Source organism: Nicotiana tabacum, chromosome 13 (assembly GCF_000715075.1).
Source record: "Nicotiana tabacum cultivar K326 chromosome 13, ASM71507v2, whole genome shotgun sequence".
NCBI classification, from domain to species: Eukaryota; Viridiplantae; Streptophyta; class Magnoliopsida; order Solanales; family Solanaceae; genus Nicotiana; species Nicotiana tabacum.
In genome coordinates, this window is record NC_134092.1 from 129,085,617 (window position 1) to 129,106,185 (window position 20,569).

The 20,569-nt window shown below is 36.7% G+C and overlaps 2 protein-coding genes across 4 annotated transcripts; both read right to left on the minus strand.

Moving 5' to 3' along the window:
* Positions 1 to 2,814: 2,814 nt before the first annotated feature.
* Positions 2,815 to 11,897, minus strand: LOC107782832 (mechanosensitive ion channel protein 2, chloroplastic). 3 transcript variants are annotated; one of them, XM_016603767.2, is made up of 14 exons: positions 11,744 to 11,897; positions 10,919 to 11,155; positions 10,768 to 10,827; positions 10,175 to 10,332; positions 9,574 to 9,697; positions 9,391 to 9,488; positions 9,185 to 9,298; positions 6,343 to 6,403; positions 6,072 to 6,221; positions 5,817 to 5,927; positions 5,517 to 5,684; positions 5,305 to 5,418; positions 4,385 to 4,441; positions 2,815 to 4,045 (listed from the first exon to the last, which is right to left on the minus strand). In XM_016603767.2, the coding sequence occupies exons 2-14, from the start codon at positions 11,003 to 11,005 to the stop codon at positions 3,089 to 3,091; spliced, it is 2,259 nt and encodes a 752-aa protein (XP_016459253.2). In that variant the 5' UTR covers positions 11,006 to 11,155; positions 11,744 to 11,897; the 3' UTR covers positions 2,815 to 3,088. The 3 variants fall into 3 exon arrangements, with proteins under 3 accessions (XP_016459253.2, XP_075084616.1, XP_016459254.2); XM_075228515.1 differs by lacking the exon at positions 11,744 to 11,897 and adding an exon at positions 11,623 to 11,734; XM_016603768.2 differs by lacking the exon at positions 11,744 to 11,897 and adding an exon at positions 11,291 to 11,462.
* Positions 11,898 to 12,298: 401 nt separating this feature from the next.
* On the minus strand, positions 12,299 to 19,142 carry LOC107782831 (uncharacterized protein At4g38062-like). The gene is made up of 2 exons (XM_016603766.2): positions 19,037 to 19,142; positions 12,299 to 16,492 (listed from the first exon to the last, which is right to left on the minus strand). Exon 2 carries the CDS (start codon positions 16,457 to 16,459, stop codon positions 12,905 to 12,907), a length of 3,555 nt encoding a protein of 1,184 aa, XP_016459252.2. The 5' UTR covers positions 16,460 to 16,492; positions 19,037 to 19,142; the 3' UTR covers positions 12,299 to 12,904.
* Positions 19,143 to 20,569: the final 1,427 nt, after the last annotated feature.

Below are 20,569 nucleotides of genomic sequence, written 5' to 3' on the forward strand. Positions count from 1 at the left end.
TCCAGTGCAGTCGACAGTATTATGTATGCAATGGTTTGTACACGTCCAGATATTTCACAAGCAGCGAGCGTGGTAAGCCAGTATATGGCTTGCCCTGGTAAAGCACATTGGCATGCTATGAAATGGATTCTCAGATACTTGCGAGGTACTTCAAACACATGTTTGGAGTTTGGGATAAATACTAACACTTTGGTTGGTTTTGTAGACTCAGATTATGCAAGTGATCTTGACAAAAGAAGATCACTGACAGGCTATGTATTTTGCATCGGTGGCTGCGTTATTAGTTGGAAAGCTACATTATAACATGTAGTAGCTTTATCTACTAACGAAGCAGAATACATGGCAGTGACCGAGGCGATCAAAGAAGCTTTATAGTTGAAGGGTCTATTTGCGGAACTCAGTTCACACCAAGGTGGTATTATCATTTTCTGTGATAGCCAAAGTGTCATTCACTTGACTAAAGATCAAATGTATCATGAAAGGACGAAGCACATTGATATAAAGTATCACTTCATCCGAGAAACTATTGCTGAAGGAAAAGTCTTTGTTCAAAAGATCAACACTAGAGACAATCCTGCTGACATGTTCACAAAACCTCTTCCAGTATCCAAGTTCAAGCTTTGCCTGAACTTGATTGGTATTTATGAAGAATGATTTTGCCCATTGGGGTTTTTTGCGAAGAAGGTGGAGCAAATTTACTATATATAAGCCGAAATTAGGCCAAGGTAGAGATTTGTAATATGGCCATTAATTTGGCTTATTCTCAAGTGGGCCAAATTTGTATGACATTTGTCATGACATAATATCCACTATAACAAAATTTGTGGATCATGACATTTGCCATGACATAATATCAACTATTAGGCCAAGGATTTATTGTTATAAATAGAGGAGCTTCTCCCCATTTGTAAACACACCAATTCAAGAGTTTTTCACTCTTGTCTTTCTTTCTCCTCCTTTATTTCATTATAGAGTATTTTGTAAGAGAGTGAGTATTGGGAAACACTTGTGTGAACCCTTTCTTTGGAGTGATCTTGTGAGGTTATTCTCTTGGAGTATTTGGGACTAATTAGAGTATTTACTCTAATTTTGTACTCTCTTTTGTACTCTTGTTGGTATAGTAAAATTGCTCCTCTCCGCTTGTGGACGTAGGTCACCTTGACTGAACCACGTTAAATTTGTGTCTTCTTTATCTTCTTTAATTGTCGTTATTATCAACTTGCATTGTCTTTGTTATTGTCATTATAACGTTGTTTGGCTAAATTTCGCACTACCCGATAACCCGATCCTAATAGAATCCTTGATACACATGTTCTGTTACTTTTTTCTTTGATAAATTATGCATATATGAGAATTTCAAATGATGAAGAAAGATATTAACTTTTTTGCGGTATTTGTCCATCTCTTTAGGCAAATATATAAGTTTCCCCTAAACTTGTTCCGAAAAGTTGGTTGCATTTACGGGCGTTTATTTAGCCCTAAAAACATTTGGAGAATTATTTGCCACCCTAAGGGTTGATCTCAAAAAAGATAATGAATGCGCGTAAACTTAAAAAAGAAGGTAGGCATCCTTCTATCTATGAATGTTAAAAGCATCCTTAGCGAAATTTTGTTCCCCTTTTTTTTTTCCGTTTTAAAATAGATTTCACCATTAGACAAAATAGTCATTTACCTAAGTTCCTAATATTTCGGACTTTGGAATTAACTAAAATTTCGGTTATTAAGTATTTCTTTATTAAGATAAAATAACTCCTTATATGTAGGAATTTAAAGTGAAATAAATTTAACTTATACAAATACATTCTTAATTTAGGTAAAATAACTATTATCCCGTCATTTATGTTACTTCCGTATAGAATAAAGTTACTACTGAGATTTTAATGGTTTTGAGATTACCATATAGATCTGTATTGTTTGGACCTCAAATTATTGTTTATTATGCCTATATAATGTAGTTAAATAAGTTGCCACCCCTCTGTTTACTTATAGGAGTATTTATGTGTTACCACGTGAGTTTTACTGTAGGGGTGGAATATGTGTACAATATATGTATTACTCCTATGAAGAGTGCATATACAGATAGTAGTATTCTAGTCTAAAGATATTTTACTAATGTATGTCAGTTCTGTAGACTATTTAAAAGGGTGTTTCATTTTGGTATGTAGAGGTTGGTAATTATCAAATGCAGCCAGTGTATTGTATTTTCCTTGATTGATTTAATGTCCCGCAGTTCAGTTTCCATTTTGAGGGCCACTGCAATTGTTTCTTTTCAGAGTTACTGCAATAAGAGGTTTTATTTTTCCAAAATATCCGGTAAAGTTACTTTGACTCCATGTGACAATGAGGTCACGGGTTCTAGCCGTGAAAATAACCTCTTGCAAAAATATAGGGTAAGGCTATACAATAGACTCTTGAAGTCCGACTCCCTTCCGGACCCGCGAATAGCAGTAGTTTAGTGCACTGGACTGCTCGAGATTCAGCATCTAAAACTTACTATCCAGGCTAATTCAAAACTCACGCCTCAGAGTTGATACTTAAATCCGACACAAAAAATATCCATATTCAAGACTCTTGGTTAAGTGTGGAACACAGATTGTGCACAAAGATTATGCATACCAACTGCTGAATATCTTGAAGGATTTTGGTTAGAGATACGTCATACGAATGCAGAAATGTGTATTTCTGCTGTTAACCAGCAACAATAACAACAAACTCGGGGATTTTCCACAAGTGGGGTCTAAGAAGGGTAGTGTGCACGCAGACTTAACCCATACCTCTGCTGTTAACCAGCATAAATGAGAAATGACACAATCCTTTAAAAGTTGCTCGAGCTGGCCAATAACCAAAAACTTTGCTACTGGAAGGGTCAAACCGAAGACATACAAATAAATATAGTACATACATCCACAACCACTAGATACTAACATGATTAAGCCCTATAATTTCTCCATTTTTATACTGGAGTGACAGGCTAAATACTTCACCATCATGGACATCAAGACAACTATCTCAATGTACCATATAACATCAAATCTGGTAGTGATGACTAAGAATTAGTTTCAGACGGTTAGTGAAAACATAGGCAGGGTCAATTGCCAGTAGAGGGCCTTTTGCCCGACTGATCGGGAGCTGCAGAATTAGGACGATTTGAACGCTGTCCATCTTGTTTATCTTTCTCTGCAACGGTAGAAGCATTACTACTACTACTACTACTACGGCTAGTAGCCAACTCCTTGGACTCTGTTGGATTTGGTGGCGGCGACATCTCTTCTTCAATTGGAAGAGTTCTCTTCGAACCCTCGAGAGCAACACCAAGAACAATGTTCTCTTCCAGTGCAGGTTTTGATGATACAGATGGTTGTGTAGCTGCTAGCCTTTCATCCTCTCGTTTAGAAGGAGATGAGACACCGCCTGTTTTCTCTCTAACATCTGATGATGGAGAAGCTGCAGAATTATCAACTGCATTTCTCTTAACTTGCTTGTTGCTAGAGCTGTTCTCTGAGAGAGCTTTGGAATCAATAGTTGGTGCTTCTGCAGACTTTGAATCAGCTATGGAGATAGGTTTTGAGGTAGTTTTCACTGTCACCTTACTTGGTTTTGGATCAGACGGTGTTTTAAGGTCATCTTTGGTTTCAGCATGTGCCACTTTGTCAACTTTGGGATCAAGTTTCAAGTCAGAAATTGGCACATCTTTACCATGAGAGTTAGCTGGAACTGTTTCTTTGACTTTAGGATCAGATGCAGGTCCGCTCTTCGTCTCAACCTTGCTATCAGGTGCCGATTTCATGGTAGCCTTTTCCTTGGTGTCCTCTTCACCATTCACACGAATTGGTCGACCTTTAGTGCGATCTTCCCCATTGATCTTATAGGATGGCTCAATCAGTAGCAATGGACGAGTTGATGCTGCTCCACGGTTGAATGCAGAATCATATGGTATGTTTTCCAAGTCAGCATCACTATATATTTTCTGAACCGTACGGATGGGAGTGGCAAGCCGAGCTCGGTGATGTCGAATAACTCTGAGAAGATCTAACAAAATAGCCTCCTAAAAAATCATCCAAGAAAAAAGAAAAGTCAAATCTAAATGAGCAAATTTCCAAACAAAACCGACTAGCAATAAAGAAGCATCTTTCCTGAAATTAAATGACCATTTAACAAGTAGGTGCCAACTTTCATCTCATCAATTACTTGGTTCTTTTGGGAGCGGGGCATGGGAGGGTTGCGGATGGATCATTTTACTGTTTAAATACTAAAGTTACAGAAAGCAGTGGCTTCAAATTGAGGATGGATCATTTTACTGTTTTACAAAATACTCTGGATTATAGAAATTCTTGCATAGAGGATTCCTGAAAAAAAATTAAGTTATAGCAGGATCTTCCCTCACCTTGACACACAAGTATTCTTCGAAGTGTGACGTCTTGACAAAGCAGGATATCAAGATCTGCACCAAAAAACGAAGCAGATATTTAAGAGTGAAAAAGAACCACCGACTCTAACATTTCGAGAATGTCAAGCAACATTTCATGAGAGAGAGACAGACCGAGACAGAGAACATCTGGAAGAGCATAAATGCGCTGTCCTATAGTGTTCTGAGTCTCTCACTTACCTAACGGATGTAAACACACACACGCCCAGAGCAAACAACAATTGGTGTCGTACGCTAAATGGATGGGTCAGCCATAACTCCAAGTGATAGCTGATAGAAAGCAGGCAAGCAGGGCGACTAGTTTCAACTGGACCATGATCTTAAGGTCTCAATGCTACAAACGGTTTTTTGCTTTTAGCAAATGGAAAGGCTATCAATTTGATAATATTCACACACTAAAGGTAAATTGGTCTTGAGATACGGTGCACTTATAGAATGGTCTCACTGATACCGATACAGCATAAGTCTTCAGTAAGTTAGCATAAATTAGTATGCCTTGGGTTTACACATTTTGCTTACTTTCTAAGAATCCTATTTGGCAACTGCAATAGAATCGTTTAGTTTGGAAGGATAAACAGCCCTACTTCTTCGCCAAAACAGTCTACCAACTTCAATCAAGATACAACTCTAGCCCCTTATATCGGAAAAGAACCAAAGCAGCAGCCACGGTTTATGGAAAACCAAATTTACTAAATAAAGTAAATTTGGAAGCAGACCAGAGGTGGGTACTCTTACACCCGAGAGAAAAGAATTTAGCACCCAAGATCATTTCCAAAACAAACTGATCAGAAAAACACGCAAGTAAAACAGCATTTGTACTGATAACGACAAACCATCCAAAAGTCACAACATATTAATGCTCAAATATTGGCACTAACCAACAGGGCTTGATTTTCAGGGTTGACATTCTCCAGGAATACTCTTCTGTGCAACCTCTGTTGCTCAACTTGGGGATTCTTCGCCAAAACTTTGCGCATGTCAGCTACAATATTCTACAGAAAAAAAAGTCATGATAGCATTGAAATCAACCATCAATAGTGTAACTTATTTTTCTGTATTATGTTGGAGACGAGGATAAAGTAATGCTCACATTTATCTTACTGACATCCAAATGACTGATGGCTAGGTGAGTTTTAATACGCCAATGAGTTTTCTGAGTCAGATTTCTGACAACATTAACCGTAAACTTGTGGTTTGGAATGTGAACAGCTTCTCGATCCTCGCCTCTTATGATTGTGGGGGACCACCAGCCCACATGCTGCGAAAAACAGATATCGAAATTTGTATGAGTCGTGGTAAAGTTAACAGAGAATGCTAGATGAAAAAGCTCATTCATTCTTCTGATCTCAAACATTAAAAGCAGGGTTTTCCCTCAAGAGCAAGTTCATACCTCAACTGTACCAGAAACTTCATAGCCTTCAATCTTGGTTTGAATCCATTCATTAAGGACAAATGGACGTGTGGCATGTATCATGATGCTTGAAAGAAAATTGGTGAATATCTGATAACAACAAAATCAAAAGAGTAACTGCATCACCATCTTGATCGAACTCGAAGAAGAGCTATAAACTATAAACTGCCTTTCCATGCCTAGACGAAGATAAGCTTGAATATTGGTTACAGTAAGATAAACCGAGAAACAGACCTCACGTCCAGCAAGTGTCAGCAAGACAGTACCAAGTCCTCCCGCAGTTAACCATTTCTGTGTAGAAAAACCTAGCAACTCCATGAACAATGACGCAGCTGCTACCCAGACTGCAGTATACACAGCTCTACCAGCAAATTGAAAGCCCATCTGCCAAGAAGCAAGAGACCCTTATATGTACAATCTATATCAATTGAGAATAACAAAAATTACTTTCATCAAAAGAAAAAAAAAATATTGAATGACACTAACAAATCCAATAGGTGCTTACATTTCTAGTATCATTTGTATCACTTGTCTCCATAAAAAACTTCTGTGCTTGTTGAATAACACTGCATTCAATAATTCAAGGCTTACGCTTAAGAAGATACAACAAACAGCTATTAGTGAAGCAAAAATTACATTGGTATAAATAAATTTTAACTGCAGGAGAACAGAGAACACTGAAGGGTCACTCAGTATGATGTCTAAGGAAAATAATCAACAACAACAACGACCCAGTAATCCCACAAGTGGGGTCTGGGGAGGGTAGTATGTATGCAGACCTTACCCCTACTCCGGAGGAGTAGAGAGGTTATTTCCAATAGACCCTCGGCTCACGACGATTGTAAAGGACAGTGGAGCAGTAACATCAAAAGAAGTCAGAAAGATAATACCAACAACTTGATAACCAGAAAGCAGAAAGAAAAGCAATAACAATAAGCAGTAACAATGACACAGTGCTACAGACACAATGGAAGTAATAAGGACACAACAAGAGCCACTAGCATCCTAAGACAAAACACTATCAAACCAGCCTCCTACAGCCTAACCTGCAAGGCTGCAACCCTAATGAAGTAGTATGGACACAACAGGAGCTACTAGCGGCCTAAGACACAACACTATCGGACTAGCCTCCTAACCTACAACCTTAATGCTCGACCTCCACAGTTTCCTATCAAGGGTCATGTCCTCGAAAATCTGAAGTCGCACCATGTCCTGCCTGATCACCTCTGCGCAATACTTCTTAGGCCGCCCTCTACCTCTACTCGTACCTGTCAAGGCCAGCCGTTCATACCTCCTTACCGGCATCCATGCTTCTCCTCCGCACGTGCCCGAACCATCTAAGCCTAACTTCCCGCATCTTGTCTTACATGGAAGCCACGCCCACCTTCACCCGGATATCTTCCATGATATATAATTTGGTATAAGTTTATCCAATATTTGGTTTGTAATTTGAATCATGTATAACTTACTACACCATATACCACCAACCAAATGGAATAACTTATCCATGTATAACTTATATATGGATAAAGCATCGTTTTCCTAGAAGCCAATGAAGGTCAAGCATCCAAGGGTATAATTGTAAACTCATTGCTTTTTAGTTTAAAAAATAAACAAATATTTCAAATGATAGCTTGTATATCCAATTTTAGTGCAATAAATCCAACAACCAACAAGAAGCGATTCGTGTATTCCTAATCCCTACATAACTAATCAAAGATTGTCATATAAAATAGGGAAATGAAGTTGATAAATGGACCTTGGGCCTAACTCAACCCCAAAAGCTAGCTTATGAGGTGAGGATTGCCCAAGACCATATAAGAAGACCAAGAACCTCAAATCCCACCGATGTGGGACAACTCAACACCCCCCTCACGCCCAGGCCTGCAAATTGGAGCGTGGATAACATAAATGGGGGCCCAACATCGGTAGCAATAATCGGGATGGGCCAGGCTCTGATACCATGTTAAGAATGGACCTTGCTTTTGGGATTGAGTTAGGCCCAAGGTCCATTCTTAACATGGTATCAGAGCCTAGCCCATCTCGATTATTGTTACCGATGTTGTCCACGCTCCAGGTTGCAGGCCTGGGCGTGGGGGTGTTGAGTTGTCCTACATCGGAGGGATTTGAGGTCCTTGGTATCCTTATATGGTCTTGGGCAATCCTCACCTCATAAACTAGCTTTTGGGGTTGAGTTAGGCCCAAGGTCTATTTATCAGTCTTCGAACCAAACGACCCTCGAGTGCTAACATATTGCCAATCTCATACAGAAATCAGACATTAAAGGAGGTGATCCGCTGATCCCAAGTGCTGTAGTATAGTCAATACAGTTACATGTATTAAATAGAGAATTTTGTTGGAGCGAAGTTTGGATACTAAGGCACTTGTTAAGCAGCATTACAGCTTACCAAATGGTGTTATCTCGTGATTATTGTAAAATAACTAACATCCAGTTTTGTAACAAAATAGTACAAGAAAGCTTAAGAAATGCTCCCACATCAATCTAAGAGGCATTTTGCTCTCTAATCTGTTCCAGTTTATCTGACCTGACTCTCCATCTCTAAGATATTAAGCAAATACACGATACTGCTACTTTATCTTATGCTAGTCTTGAGTCACAGTTTAGCAAAGTATCCCTCGTTTTAAACACACATCTTATCATTTCCGATATAATGTCTATCTATATAATATATATTCCAAAACTTCTTCACTTGATATCGCTGCAAGTTAATGCAGTCATCTAACTAGAAGGGAGTAGAAAATGAAAGCACAAGACACATGCCAACATAGGGACAACTGTTTAACCAGTTGCAATACGTCAGTCCAAGTAGACAATATTAACACAAAAATCACTAGAACCTTAGAATTACCCCACCGATTTTAGTGCAGTCATGATTTCTTTATAAAGTCTCACAAAATGTCTTCTGCTCTAGAAACTTTATTTTTTATTTTTTTCATATTTCATCACCAAATTTTGTACAAGATTAGTTGGTTGAAGAAGTTTTATTTAAAATAAGTCGTACTAAAGACAAGATACTTGAACCATAAAAACCCATGTTCAAACTATTTTGATTTTCGAGCATAGGTTTGATTGCCATAACTATGGCAGAATATTTCCGAGATGTTAATGAACAAGACCTTCTATTTATTGATAATATCATCCTATTTTTTCCGAGTGATAAGAAGAGAAAAAAAGAAGTTGGGTCAGAAGAAAATGCCATTTTGGAGCTTTATCAACAATATACTTGTTCGATTCCCGTCATTCGCCCATGATTCAAAAATATTAATATTAGATAAATGATTGGCTACAGAGGGATTCTTTTAAGGTCTTCAGAAACCACACTTACCTGGACAAACAATATGCAAAGGCTAGCACAGTAGACAATGATTTTACAAAATTCAGAAGTCGTTGTTTAACAATTTGACTAGCTTCTGTGGGTAGCACCATGGGTTCCAATGCTCTGTAAGGAATATATTTCATGCATCAGCTTGCCATCAAGAAGCATATCAACAACGAGAGGAAAAGATATATGCTTGCATTGAATGACCTAACCTGCAGACAAGCATTGCCCCAGTCCACAACAGCAAAGGTTGAAGATAAAAGGTCGTTACATGAAATGTACCACTCTTTCCCCAGCTGTTATCGTTCTTCTGCAGCATAATCAGACAATATTGTCAAACCTTAAAAGCCAAAGAGGGATACATAGAAAGAAACAGAATTAAAACATACTCATACTTGGAGGAGTATGTTTCTACTTTGACGCAGTAGCGGCGCAAGACCCCAAACTGCAAAAGCAAGGATTCCAATTGCTGGAAGCAACTTAAGCATAAGCGGGCTGCCTTGTAAGCTATTGTATGATCTGCATGAATCAACAATAAGCTTCTTAATTAAGATTTAAGAGGAAAAAATATAAGCTATGTTAAACAAGTAAACAGGGTGAAATCTGGCTGCTGCTGCTAAAGCACGTGCTCATATGAGTTGAAATTGCGCATAAAGACACTATTGCTTTCTCCTAAAAATCAGCAGGTGGACCTCATCCTCTTTACAATGGTTTGAAAACCATTAGAACACACCAAAACTCAACTTCAATATTATTATATCCACAAAAAGTAAAGGGTTCCACCGCATGATGTACGTGCTGCTTTAACTTAATATAGTGCTATAGCACTCCTCCTTCTAATTCAACGTTCTTCAAAACTATCCTCATCTAATCTTAAATTTCATTCTATCATCTTAACACAAATTTATATTTATGCAAGTACATATAGCAAATGATACATGCATAATCTTTCCTGATTGAATACAAACGAGGATTACCTTTTCAGTAGAGGATTACCTTTTCAGTATATGAGCAGCATTCTTTACAGAAGAAATGTCAAAAGCTTGCTCTGGTTTTAGGAAAGAATTACACTTGAACAAATGGCTTCTATATGGGAGCACATGTTTCTTCACTTGCAATCCTCTTACGTGATGGATACTCCAAGAGTCCTGCCGCTGAAGATGTAACAAAACAGAAAACTTATTGAGTCTAGATTAATTTCAGAACCCCTGATCCTCTTTATTCAAACATGTTACCACGACAGAATAACAGAGAAGATAACAACAAGGAAAAAGCATAAGCGCATTGTTTGCACAGATTACTCTATCCTAAGAAATAATACCCATCAAACTAATTCTTTTACATGTTTACAAGATTTCCACCTCATTTTTCCCTCGGAGCTTTCTTTTCTTTCTTTTAACCAGGATAGTGAACGCAAAGCGACAGAGAGTTTCTATAAAATGAGATAAATAAGACAGTGTTCCCAACGCATTCACCAGTAGGAACAGGACAGGCAAGAGGAGAGAAAAGGGAGAAGGAAGTTAAACACAATTTACACCAATCTTTCAGGTATCCAAAGAAGTCATCCATGTGCAATCAAAAGTCCTTACCGATGATAAAGATGACAAACTCGTGCAGCAAGAACGCCAACTGCTCCTTCCTATTGTATTCTATAAGGAAGTAAGTCCGACTAATTCAAATGATATGGTAAAAAGAATTAGTGATGCGGGAAAAAAAAACATAAGCAAGTCGGGAAGGTACCTGTACAGGTGAATATTTCTTAAGGCGCTCATGGTTCTTGCAAGTCCCTAAATAATGAGACAATTGCAAAGAACCAGCAGCAGCCATTATTGGACAAACCTAAGCAGACAATTAACTATCAACGGCAGCATATAAGATAAATAGGTTACTCCATATTCATCAAGAGTCTTTCTAACTGCAAAATAAGTATATCAAAATTGATGATTCCCCCACAACCTCTACTTCTCTTGGAAAAATCTGCAAAACCCAGAATTGAAAACCTCATCAGAATTGAAATTTAATCACTAATGTGCCTTTGGAAGTTAAATTTTAATGAAAAATCAAATCTTTTTAACTGGATTTTTTCTTTTTAACAGGATAGAAAATTCTAACCTAAAGGAGTTTCCAGTATAAATTGAAAAGTTATAGCCAGATTGAATTTTTGAAGCAAAATTGAGAAAAATACCAACTTTCAAAAGGAATAAAGATTAAATAAAACAAAAGTTGAATTTGAACGAAAAATCAAATCTTTTTAACTGGGTATTTTTCTTTTCTCACAGAATTCAAATTTCTAGCCTAATGGCATTTCCAATATAAACTAAAAAGTTATAGCAGGATTGAATTTTTTATGCCAAAGTTGAGCAAAAAAGCCAACTTTGAAAAGGAAAAATAAATAAAATAAAAGACAAGAGTTGAATTTGAATGAAAAATTAAATCTTTTTAACTGGGTCTCTTCAAATTTCTAGCCTAATGGCATTTGAAGCAAATTTGAGCAGAAACCCCAACTTCCAAAAGCAAAATAAATAAATAAATTCTTAACAGGAATATGAAGATGATGATACTAACCTTGCGAAATTCAGACTCTTAATTGGTGGAATAAAGAGGGGGGGAAACCTAAAAATAGAATTTGGACGCGGCAAAATGGCGTCGTATTATAAGGGGTTGCAAGAAAAACAACTAGCGAAGTATATTTTATTATAAAAACTATAACAGAAAAGTTGATGGAGGTAGTAAGAAGAGAGATATATGGTGTTTTCTAAGATTAGGTCCCACAAGAAAAAAATACATTTAATTGAAGCCACGTGGCACACTGGAATAATATTCCATTATTCCAAAGCTGGGTACTGGACTACTGGGTACCAATTAGGGGAATTTGAGGTTGAGGTGCTGAGAAAACACCAAGGTCAATTATAGGATGACACTTGTTGAAGAAAAAAAAAATTATAGGATGACAATTTGATCTGTTAAATAAAATTGAATTATTTTTAGCGCCGGAATGATTTTTTTTTTCACTTATACAAGATATTTTTTACTCGTTAAGTGACCTGACAATCCATGAATCACCAGGCAACTCTTTTGTTCTTTAGGAATCAGGGCCATCCTATTAATTTGTTGAAATTTGATGTTGTTTGTTGCTGACTTACAAATTTCAAAATAATACTCTGCTCGTGCTAGAAATGCACAATGTAAAAGCATAAAATGAGAATATTTTTACAACTTTTTGATGTGAAAATTGCACAATCAACCTAAGAAACTTTTACTAGACTGGCATGACGCATATTAAGACTCTGTGACATGATATTCTTCTTGATCATGGTTACTTATGTTTACAGCTCCTACTTTGGTAATTTTAAATTGATAATCCTAAGAATTCCCAAAGGAAAATCTAACCCTTCAATATTTGAGTAGCAGTTCCTATCAGAATGTGGATAATGACTGATAGTACCAAATATTTGCTCATAGAGAAAAGAAGTCACATCTTGGTTCTTCATTTTATTATTATACTTACTTCTTGAAAATGATATTTGATGAGGTTATTTTTCTCTTTTTTATGTTTGATTGGTGCTGAAAGATAAATAGAATGGAAGATTAGAAGTCAAAATGCAGAGGTAAATGACAGTTTTCCTTGGTTTCTTAAATAAGTAAATAACAAGGAAGACTTAAAGGCTACATTTGTCAAGAAGCTATACAAAAATAACTTCTATTCCCTATTCTGAATTACACAAGCTAATTGTTGAGAGATCTCAACGGCGATCTATCATCAATAATAGCTTCTAATCTCTTGGTTGGAGTTGAGGGCTGTCTGCTTTTATTCTCTTTAACAGGATCAAATTCATTATCCCATTTCAAGTCTGTTTCCAACATACTGTTGTTGTCACAGTTTTGTACCATCCTTTCCAAACTCACACTTAACTGCATATCTTCCTTAGATATCAGGTCAGTTCTTTCTAATAGTCCCATGAAAGTATCAAGCAACTTGTCCTTGTCTGATGACAATTTATTAACATCGTCAAGAAGCTTCGCCTTTTCTCCATGAAGTTTCTTGATCACAATATCTGAACTTCTTATTTGTTTTTCAAGTCTAAGCTGCAACATGTCTGTCTCTGATCTTTTCGCTTCTAGCTCAGCTTCAAGCTCTGTCCTTTCTCCAACAGAATCGGACAAATTATTTTCCAACTCAGCAATCACCAAGTTCCTCATCTGTATTTCGATCTCCTTCAGAATCTCAGCCGTTCTCATCTTCTCCCAAGTTTTATGAAACATATCAACCTCTGCTTGCATCTCTGAGAGTCTGACTGAAAATGAGCTAGTTGAACTTTCAAACTCAATTTCCAGTGAGTTAACAAGCTGCTGGAGATCATATATTCTGTGGTCTTTCTCTTCAACAAGCTGGTGGAGGCTCTCCTTCTCATTCTTATGCTTTGTTTCTGCTTCCACTTTTGCTAAAATGGCACCTTCAAGCTCTTTTTTTCTCACCCACTCTTGCTCCAAATACTCCACCTCCTTCTGAAGATCATATATTCTGTGGTCTTTCTCTTCAACAAGCTGGTGGAGGCTCTCTTTCTCGTTCTTATGCTTTGTTTCTGCTTCCACTTGTGCTAAAATGGCACCTTCAAGCTCTTTTCTCACCCACTCTTGCTCCAAATACTCCACCTCCTTCTGAAGATCCTGAGAGATCGTCTTGTCCTCAACATTAAGCAGTGTTTTCTGTTCCCTTCTTGTGAGTTCCTCGTTCAAGTCGAAGAGCTGCTGCTGGAGTTCAGTCACTCTTCTATCTTTTTCTGCTAGCTTGAGTTCAAGGCTTTCTGTCTCTAGTTTGAGGTCAAATTCAACATCGGCTTGGGCAAGAAGGGAGGCTTCTACTTGTCTCCTCATTTGATGGTTTTCTTCCAGGTTGGCTTTCAACTTTTCAGCAACAGATTTCCACACCTGCAATTCAAATTCCAGTTCATTTCCTTCACTGAAACTTTCAGCTAGTTCTTCATTTGCTCTATCCAAGGCATCGCGAACTTGTTTCAAGTCACTCTTTGTATGCAATACCTGCTCCTTTAGATGATGTTGAGAAGCCGATGCTTCTTTCAGCATTTTCTTCAGTGTATCAACCTCTCTTTGTAAAGGAAGCTGCTGTTGTTGTTCTTCAGAGTTCAACGACTCGACCTTTTCTGATAGCAGTGCTACCTTTTCACGCTCCTTTTCAAGATCTTTTTGAACTCTAACAAGAGCTTCATTCTTCGTATTCAACTGCTTGATTAGAGTGGAGATATTCTCAGCTCCTTCTCTCTTTCCCAGTTCCATAGAAGCATAATCATCAGCAACTCTTTGATGGAGCTCCAAAAACTGAGATTTTAACACTAAAAGCATCATCGAAGTCTCCTCATTCTGTAGCGTTAACTGCAGTGTCAATAATTCACATGTCTCTAACTCCTCTTGAAGTTCAGTTATTAAAGTGCCTTTGCTCTGTAATGAAGACTTGCAACAATTGAGCTCCCACGTAAGTTGCTCCAATTTAGAAGCCCATTCAGCTTCTTTGGCTTTGAGATTACTAAAACAGTCCTTGTGCACCAGCTCCACGCCTTTGAGCTTGTTTCGGAGTTTTGACAACGAACAAGAAGAAGCTCCAGCTTCTTGAATTTTCGCTTCCTGGAATTCTTTAAGGGATGTCATCAGTTCATGATTTTCTTGTTCTAGCCTCCTGAATTGGTACTCCATTTCCTTGTGAAGTGTATCCCTTGTGCCCAATATGTCTCTTAGATTTGCGATTTCTTTGTCCCTCTGACTTGTCAAGCTCTCAATTGTAGACTTTGATTCCTCATACTCTGCACAGACACTATCAAAGGATGTTTTAGACTCGGCAAGTTGAACTTCCAGTAGCTTTCTCCTGCTTTCTTCATGAGCTAAAGCCTGATTGCACATCCACAAACGGCTTTCAAGATCTTTTGATATTCTAAGCTGAGAATCTAAATTCAACTGCAGCTTAGAAATCTCATCTAGCAACGTGCATCTCTCCTTTACCCATTCTTTCTCCTCCTCTCGATGTTGTTGCCTGAGTTTTCCATAAGCCTCCTCCAAATGACTGAACTGTTCTTTCTTCCATTTGAGTTGATCAGTGAGCTTCTTGTTTTCCTCCTCCATCTCAAGTAGCACATTATCATTGTGTCTCAGCTCTTTGGATACGTTCGCTCTCTTCTCAGCTTCAGACGACTTCTTCTGTGAAGATGATAAAAACTCCCGTAGCCCCTCAATCTCTTGTTTGAGAGAACGAATTTGTTGCTCTTGATCCAAATTAGTTGCATTTGCACCATCTAAAGCCAATGCCAGCCCTCTATTATCTTCTTCATATTTTCGAAGCTGTTGCCTGAGCTTGCCATGAGCCTCCTCTAGATGACTGAACTGTTCCTTCTTCCATTTTAGCTGATCGGCGAGCTTCCTGTTTTCCTCCTCCATATCAAGTAGCATATCATCATTGTGTCTCGGCTCTTTGGATGCTTTGGCTCTCTTCTCAGCTTCCGAGGACTTTTTCTGTGAAGCAGATACAAATTCCCTAAGCCCCTCAACTTCTTGTTTGAGAGAACGAATCTGTTGCTCCTGATCCATATTATTTGAGTTAGCACCATCTAAAGCCAATGCCAGCCCTTTATTCTCTTCTTCACATTTTTGAAGCTGTTGCCTGAGCTTGCCATGAGCCTCCTCCAGATTCATGAACTGTTCCTTCCTCCATTTTAGTTGATCTGCGAGCTTCCTGTTTTCCTCCTCCATATCCAGTAGCATGTCATTATTGTTTCTCAGCTCTTTGGAGTCTTTGGCTCTCTTCTCAGCTTCCGAGGACTTTTTCTTCTGTGAAGCCGATGCAACTTCCCTTAGCCCCTCAATTTCTTGTTTGAGAGAACGAATCTGATGCTCCAAATCCATATCGGTTGCATTGGCATCATCTAAAGCCAATGCCAACCCTTTATTCTCTTCTTCACATTTCCGAAGCATCTCAGCATAGTCAGCACGAAGCTTATCATTTATAGAGCTTAGATGCCTGACAGCAGTCTCCTTATCTTTTAGTTTCGTCTCAATTGCTTCGTACAGTTGTTTCGTGACAGCAAGTTCATCTTCTTTCCCAGTCAATTCATGAGTGAGCTTCTCTACTTTCAAATTAGCCTCCTGATTCTTGGTTACCAGCTCGTTGTGGGCTCGTTTCAAGTTATCGCAGAACTCAGCTTTACTTTGGTAGTTTTCCCTGAGCTTTTCAATTTCAAGTTTGGTCTCATCTAGTGCTTCATGTACTGTTTCCATTTCCTCAATCCACAATTAGATCTACTAAATCACCTGTTTGCAAATAAGAGATAATTCCAGCATCAAAACATGATCTAATTCTTATGTTTCTTGCATTCATAAACTGGACAAACTATAATATCGATCTCAAAAAGGATCAGTAACTGAAACAAACAAACAATCATAAGTTTATTGCATGCACAAACTGGACAAATTATAATAACAATCTCAAAAAAGATCAGAACTGAAACAAATAAACTATCACAAGTTTATTGCATGCATAAGCTAGGATATACAAAAACCATCATAAAATCAGAACTAACAACAACAACAACAAACCCAGAATAATTCCACAAGTGGGGTCTGGGGAGGGCAGTGTGTACGCAGACCTTACCCCTAACTGAGAGTAGAGAGGTTGTTTCTGATAGACCCCCGACTCAAGGAAAAAGGAAAAGAAAGTAGTAGGAACAAGCAGTAACAATAGCAAAGATAAAAAGAAAACAAGCGGAATGATCAACATGTAGTAATTGGGATTTACCAATAAACAATCATAAGTTTATTCCATGCATAAACTGGACAAACTATAATATCAATCTCAAAAAAGATCAGAACCGAAACAAATAAACTAAGTTTATTGCATGCATAAACCGGACAAACTATAATATCAATCTCAAAAAAGATCAGAACTGAAACAAATAAACTATCACAAGTTTATTGCATGCATAAGCTAGGATATACAAAAACTATCATAAAATCAGAACTAACAACAACAACAATAACAACAACAAACCCAGTATAATACCACTAGTGGGGTCTGGAGAGGGCAGTGTGTACGCAGACCTTACCCCTACACCTTGAGAGTAGAGAGACTGTTTCCAATAGACCCCGACTCAAGAAAAAAAAAAAGCAGTAGGAACAAGGAGTAACAATGGCAAAGATAATAAGAAAACAAGCAGAATGATCAACATGTAGTAATAGGGATTTACCAATAATAGAATACAAACTACCATAAGTTTATTGCATACATCAACTGCACATAATATAATCTCAACCTACAAAAAGGTAAAATCTGAAACAAACAAATTGAAGCTGTTGGGCAAAAGGTTTTTGCATTTACACTGCAGCTTTTGAGTTAAGCTAGAATCTCCAAAAGCAAAAACTATAGGGGCAGCAGCTAAGTGTTGTTCCCAAAACCTCTTACTTCTTCCAAGAAAGGCACAGCAAAGACATGAATTTAGGCTAGATTGGAAGATATGAAAATTCAGCTCCTTTGAACCTTCCCAAAGGTCTAGTTTCCAGTTTAGTGCTGTGCTCTTATAATAAAAATAACATCCTAATAAACTGCCTATAACTAGGTGTTCCTTGTTCACACTCTTTTTCAACAAAAGTCCAAGATTTAGGCTTTTTCTGTGGAATAACATTTCATTTAATCTTTCTACAATGAAATGAATAAAATTGTGTACATCTTCACTCTATAATCATGATCTGGCAGTCTTTACTTATTTCCCCATCCATGGATTTGCACTAAATAATCTACGCAAGTAGAAGCAGAGGCGGAGCCAGAATTTCAAGTTTATGGGTTTAGGATTCTAATCGTTTTAAGTTATAGGGTTTTAAATTAATAATTTATATATATTCAAAGAATATTTTAAGACAAATATATGGTTCGAAATAAAGCTACCGAGTTCGACCGAACCCGCTCCCGGCACTCTAGCTCTGCCCCTGAGTAGAAGTATACTCCCTATGTTCCCTTTTACTTGTCATGTTTGTCTTTCTACGCACCCCTTAAGAAAATATTAATTAAAAGGACAATTTAACTAACTTACCATTATTTATTCTTTGATCTCAATTTATTAAGTACTACTTTTGCTTTCACCACATTAGTCTCTCCTCACATTCATTATCGTACGGATAAAGGTGAAAATATTAATAATTAGTTCTCTCTTGATTTTTCTGTGGGATTTTACGGGGTTATTGTTGTTGTTGTAGTTCTCTCTTGATTTTCTAAAATGGCAAGTATTTTGAAGCAACTATTTTTGAAAAACATGACAGCTAAATAGCAACAATTAGCACAACCATGACCTAGTTTAATAAAAAGGGCAGGCCGGTGCACTAAGCTCCCGCTATGCGCGGGGTCGGGGAAGGGCCGGATCATAAGGGTCTACTGTACGCAGCCTTATTTCCACGGCTCGAACCCGTAACCTACTCGTCACATGGCAGCAACTTTACGAGTTACGCCAAAGCTCCCTTCTAAACTAAAATTAATCACATTCTGGAAGTTCAGAAAGTTCCAGGTTATACAATTACAGTCTAAGTTAAGAAAATAAATAAAACCTTTAACCTCATTTCCAACATTATACATACATTTATACAATGGTACTATCTTATTCAGCCACTTCCACAAAAATCAAAAGCTGTATCATCAATCACATATTTACAGAATCAAGAGAAAGAAACAAAAAAAAAGTAAACTTCAATGGAATTATGAATACCCCACGTATTAAAAAATCAGCAAGAAGTTAAACAGAACAAGATCAAAGCTTTTTGTTGCAGTAACCAAGAAATAAGAATAAAGAAATTAGGTGTTTATGAAAATACCTGACAGTGAGATTTTGGGTTGTATTCCATTCAACAGAAAAAGAGAAGTGGGATTTTAAGTTGGAAGTGAGGAATGTCAGATAGTAGCCGTTGTGAAATGGAAAGTGTTTTTTAATTTTTATAGATTTGAATTTCGTTGACGGGGAAGATTGAATCGGAATTACCGTTTGTCGTTTAACGCCGTTGGTTTCGGATCTCTTGTTAACTAGCCGTTGACATCCTAAGCCCAATCAACGTATGTATTATTTCCAGATTCGGGCCCAAGAACTAGAGGCCCAAATGAGAAACCGGGTGATTTATTATTTATTTTTTTTGGTGAAATGACATTGTATAGTAGCACTCAAAATAATAGTAAGAATATATATATATATATATATATATATATTGTGTATACTTAATTTTATACACTTTTGTGACTATCAGATATAAATAGTTTCGGTTGCGGGCTAAAAGTGATCCCTTTTGTTTTTTTTAGATTTTTACTCTGTAGAGCAATTAGTAAGCAAATATTATATAAACAATAGTATTTTTGATTTATTTTAAAAGAGCAAATTCATTTACATATATAGCATATTTTAAAAATAATATGTTACCATCAGATTCTTTGTTTCTTAAAACTGACCCATTATTTAAGGGATCATGTTAGAGCTTAAAAATTTACCATATTCAACCAAAATCTCAAAACTGAAGATTATTTATCTACTAATCTCTCTACTATCACGAAACCAAAACTTCCTCCCTTTTCGTTCTTTTTCTCAAAATTGTATGGATCATGTGAAGTTTTTTTTTTATTATTCCTTTTTAAAACAAGGCATTTGAAACTCTCATGGAGTTGGAAATTTTTTGATATTGATGCACATCCGACCAATATCTTATGTATTTTTATTATGTACTAAAATGTGTTTGATGCCTATCTTATGTATTTTTACAATGTATCAAGTTGTTATTTTATGTATACTTATGATTTGAGCATATATACCCTAAATATATACAGTGTATTTTTTATAACCTAGGATCTAGGATCCAATATTTTTACCTTATATGATACTCCTATATGTTTTAAATTATATTTATTTCAATTTAAATATGTATAAAATATATATGCAGGGTATAATCAAGATCTATAAAATATATACTCAAAGCAATTTTCACTTTAAAACACACAAAAAAGTGACAAAATTATTCCAGTATTATTACATGCATCATACTTGCAAATTATGTGTAAGATATATATGTTAAATTCCAACAATTTTAAATTATGTTAATTAGTATAAAATAATTGGTATATTCATGGTATGTGTAAGATATAAAATATTTATACTAGAATATATCATACATGTTTTTTCTAATTAAAAACTTGTGCATATATCCAGTATATTTGTGAAATATTTATAGTATTAAACTTAATTACTGTAAAGATATACTATATATATTTAATATATTTGTAAATTATCTACAATATAAAAATTAATATATGTATATACACACACTTAGTATGTACTATCATTAAAGATTTAAATATTCAAACATGAA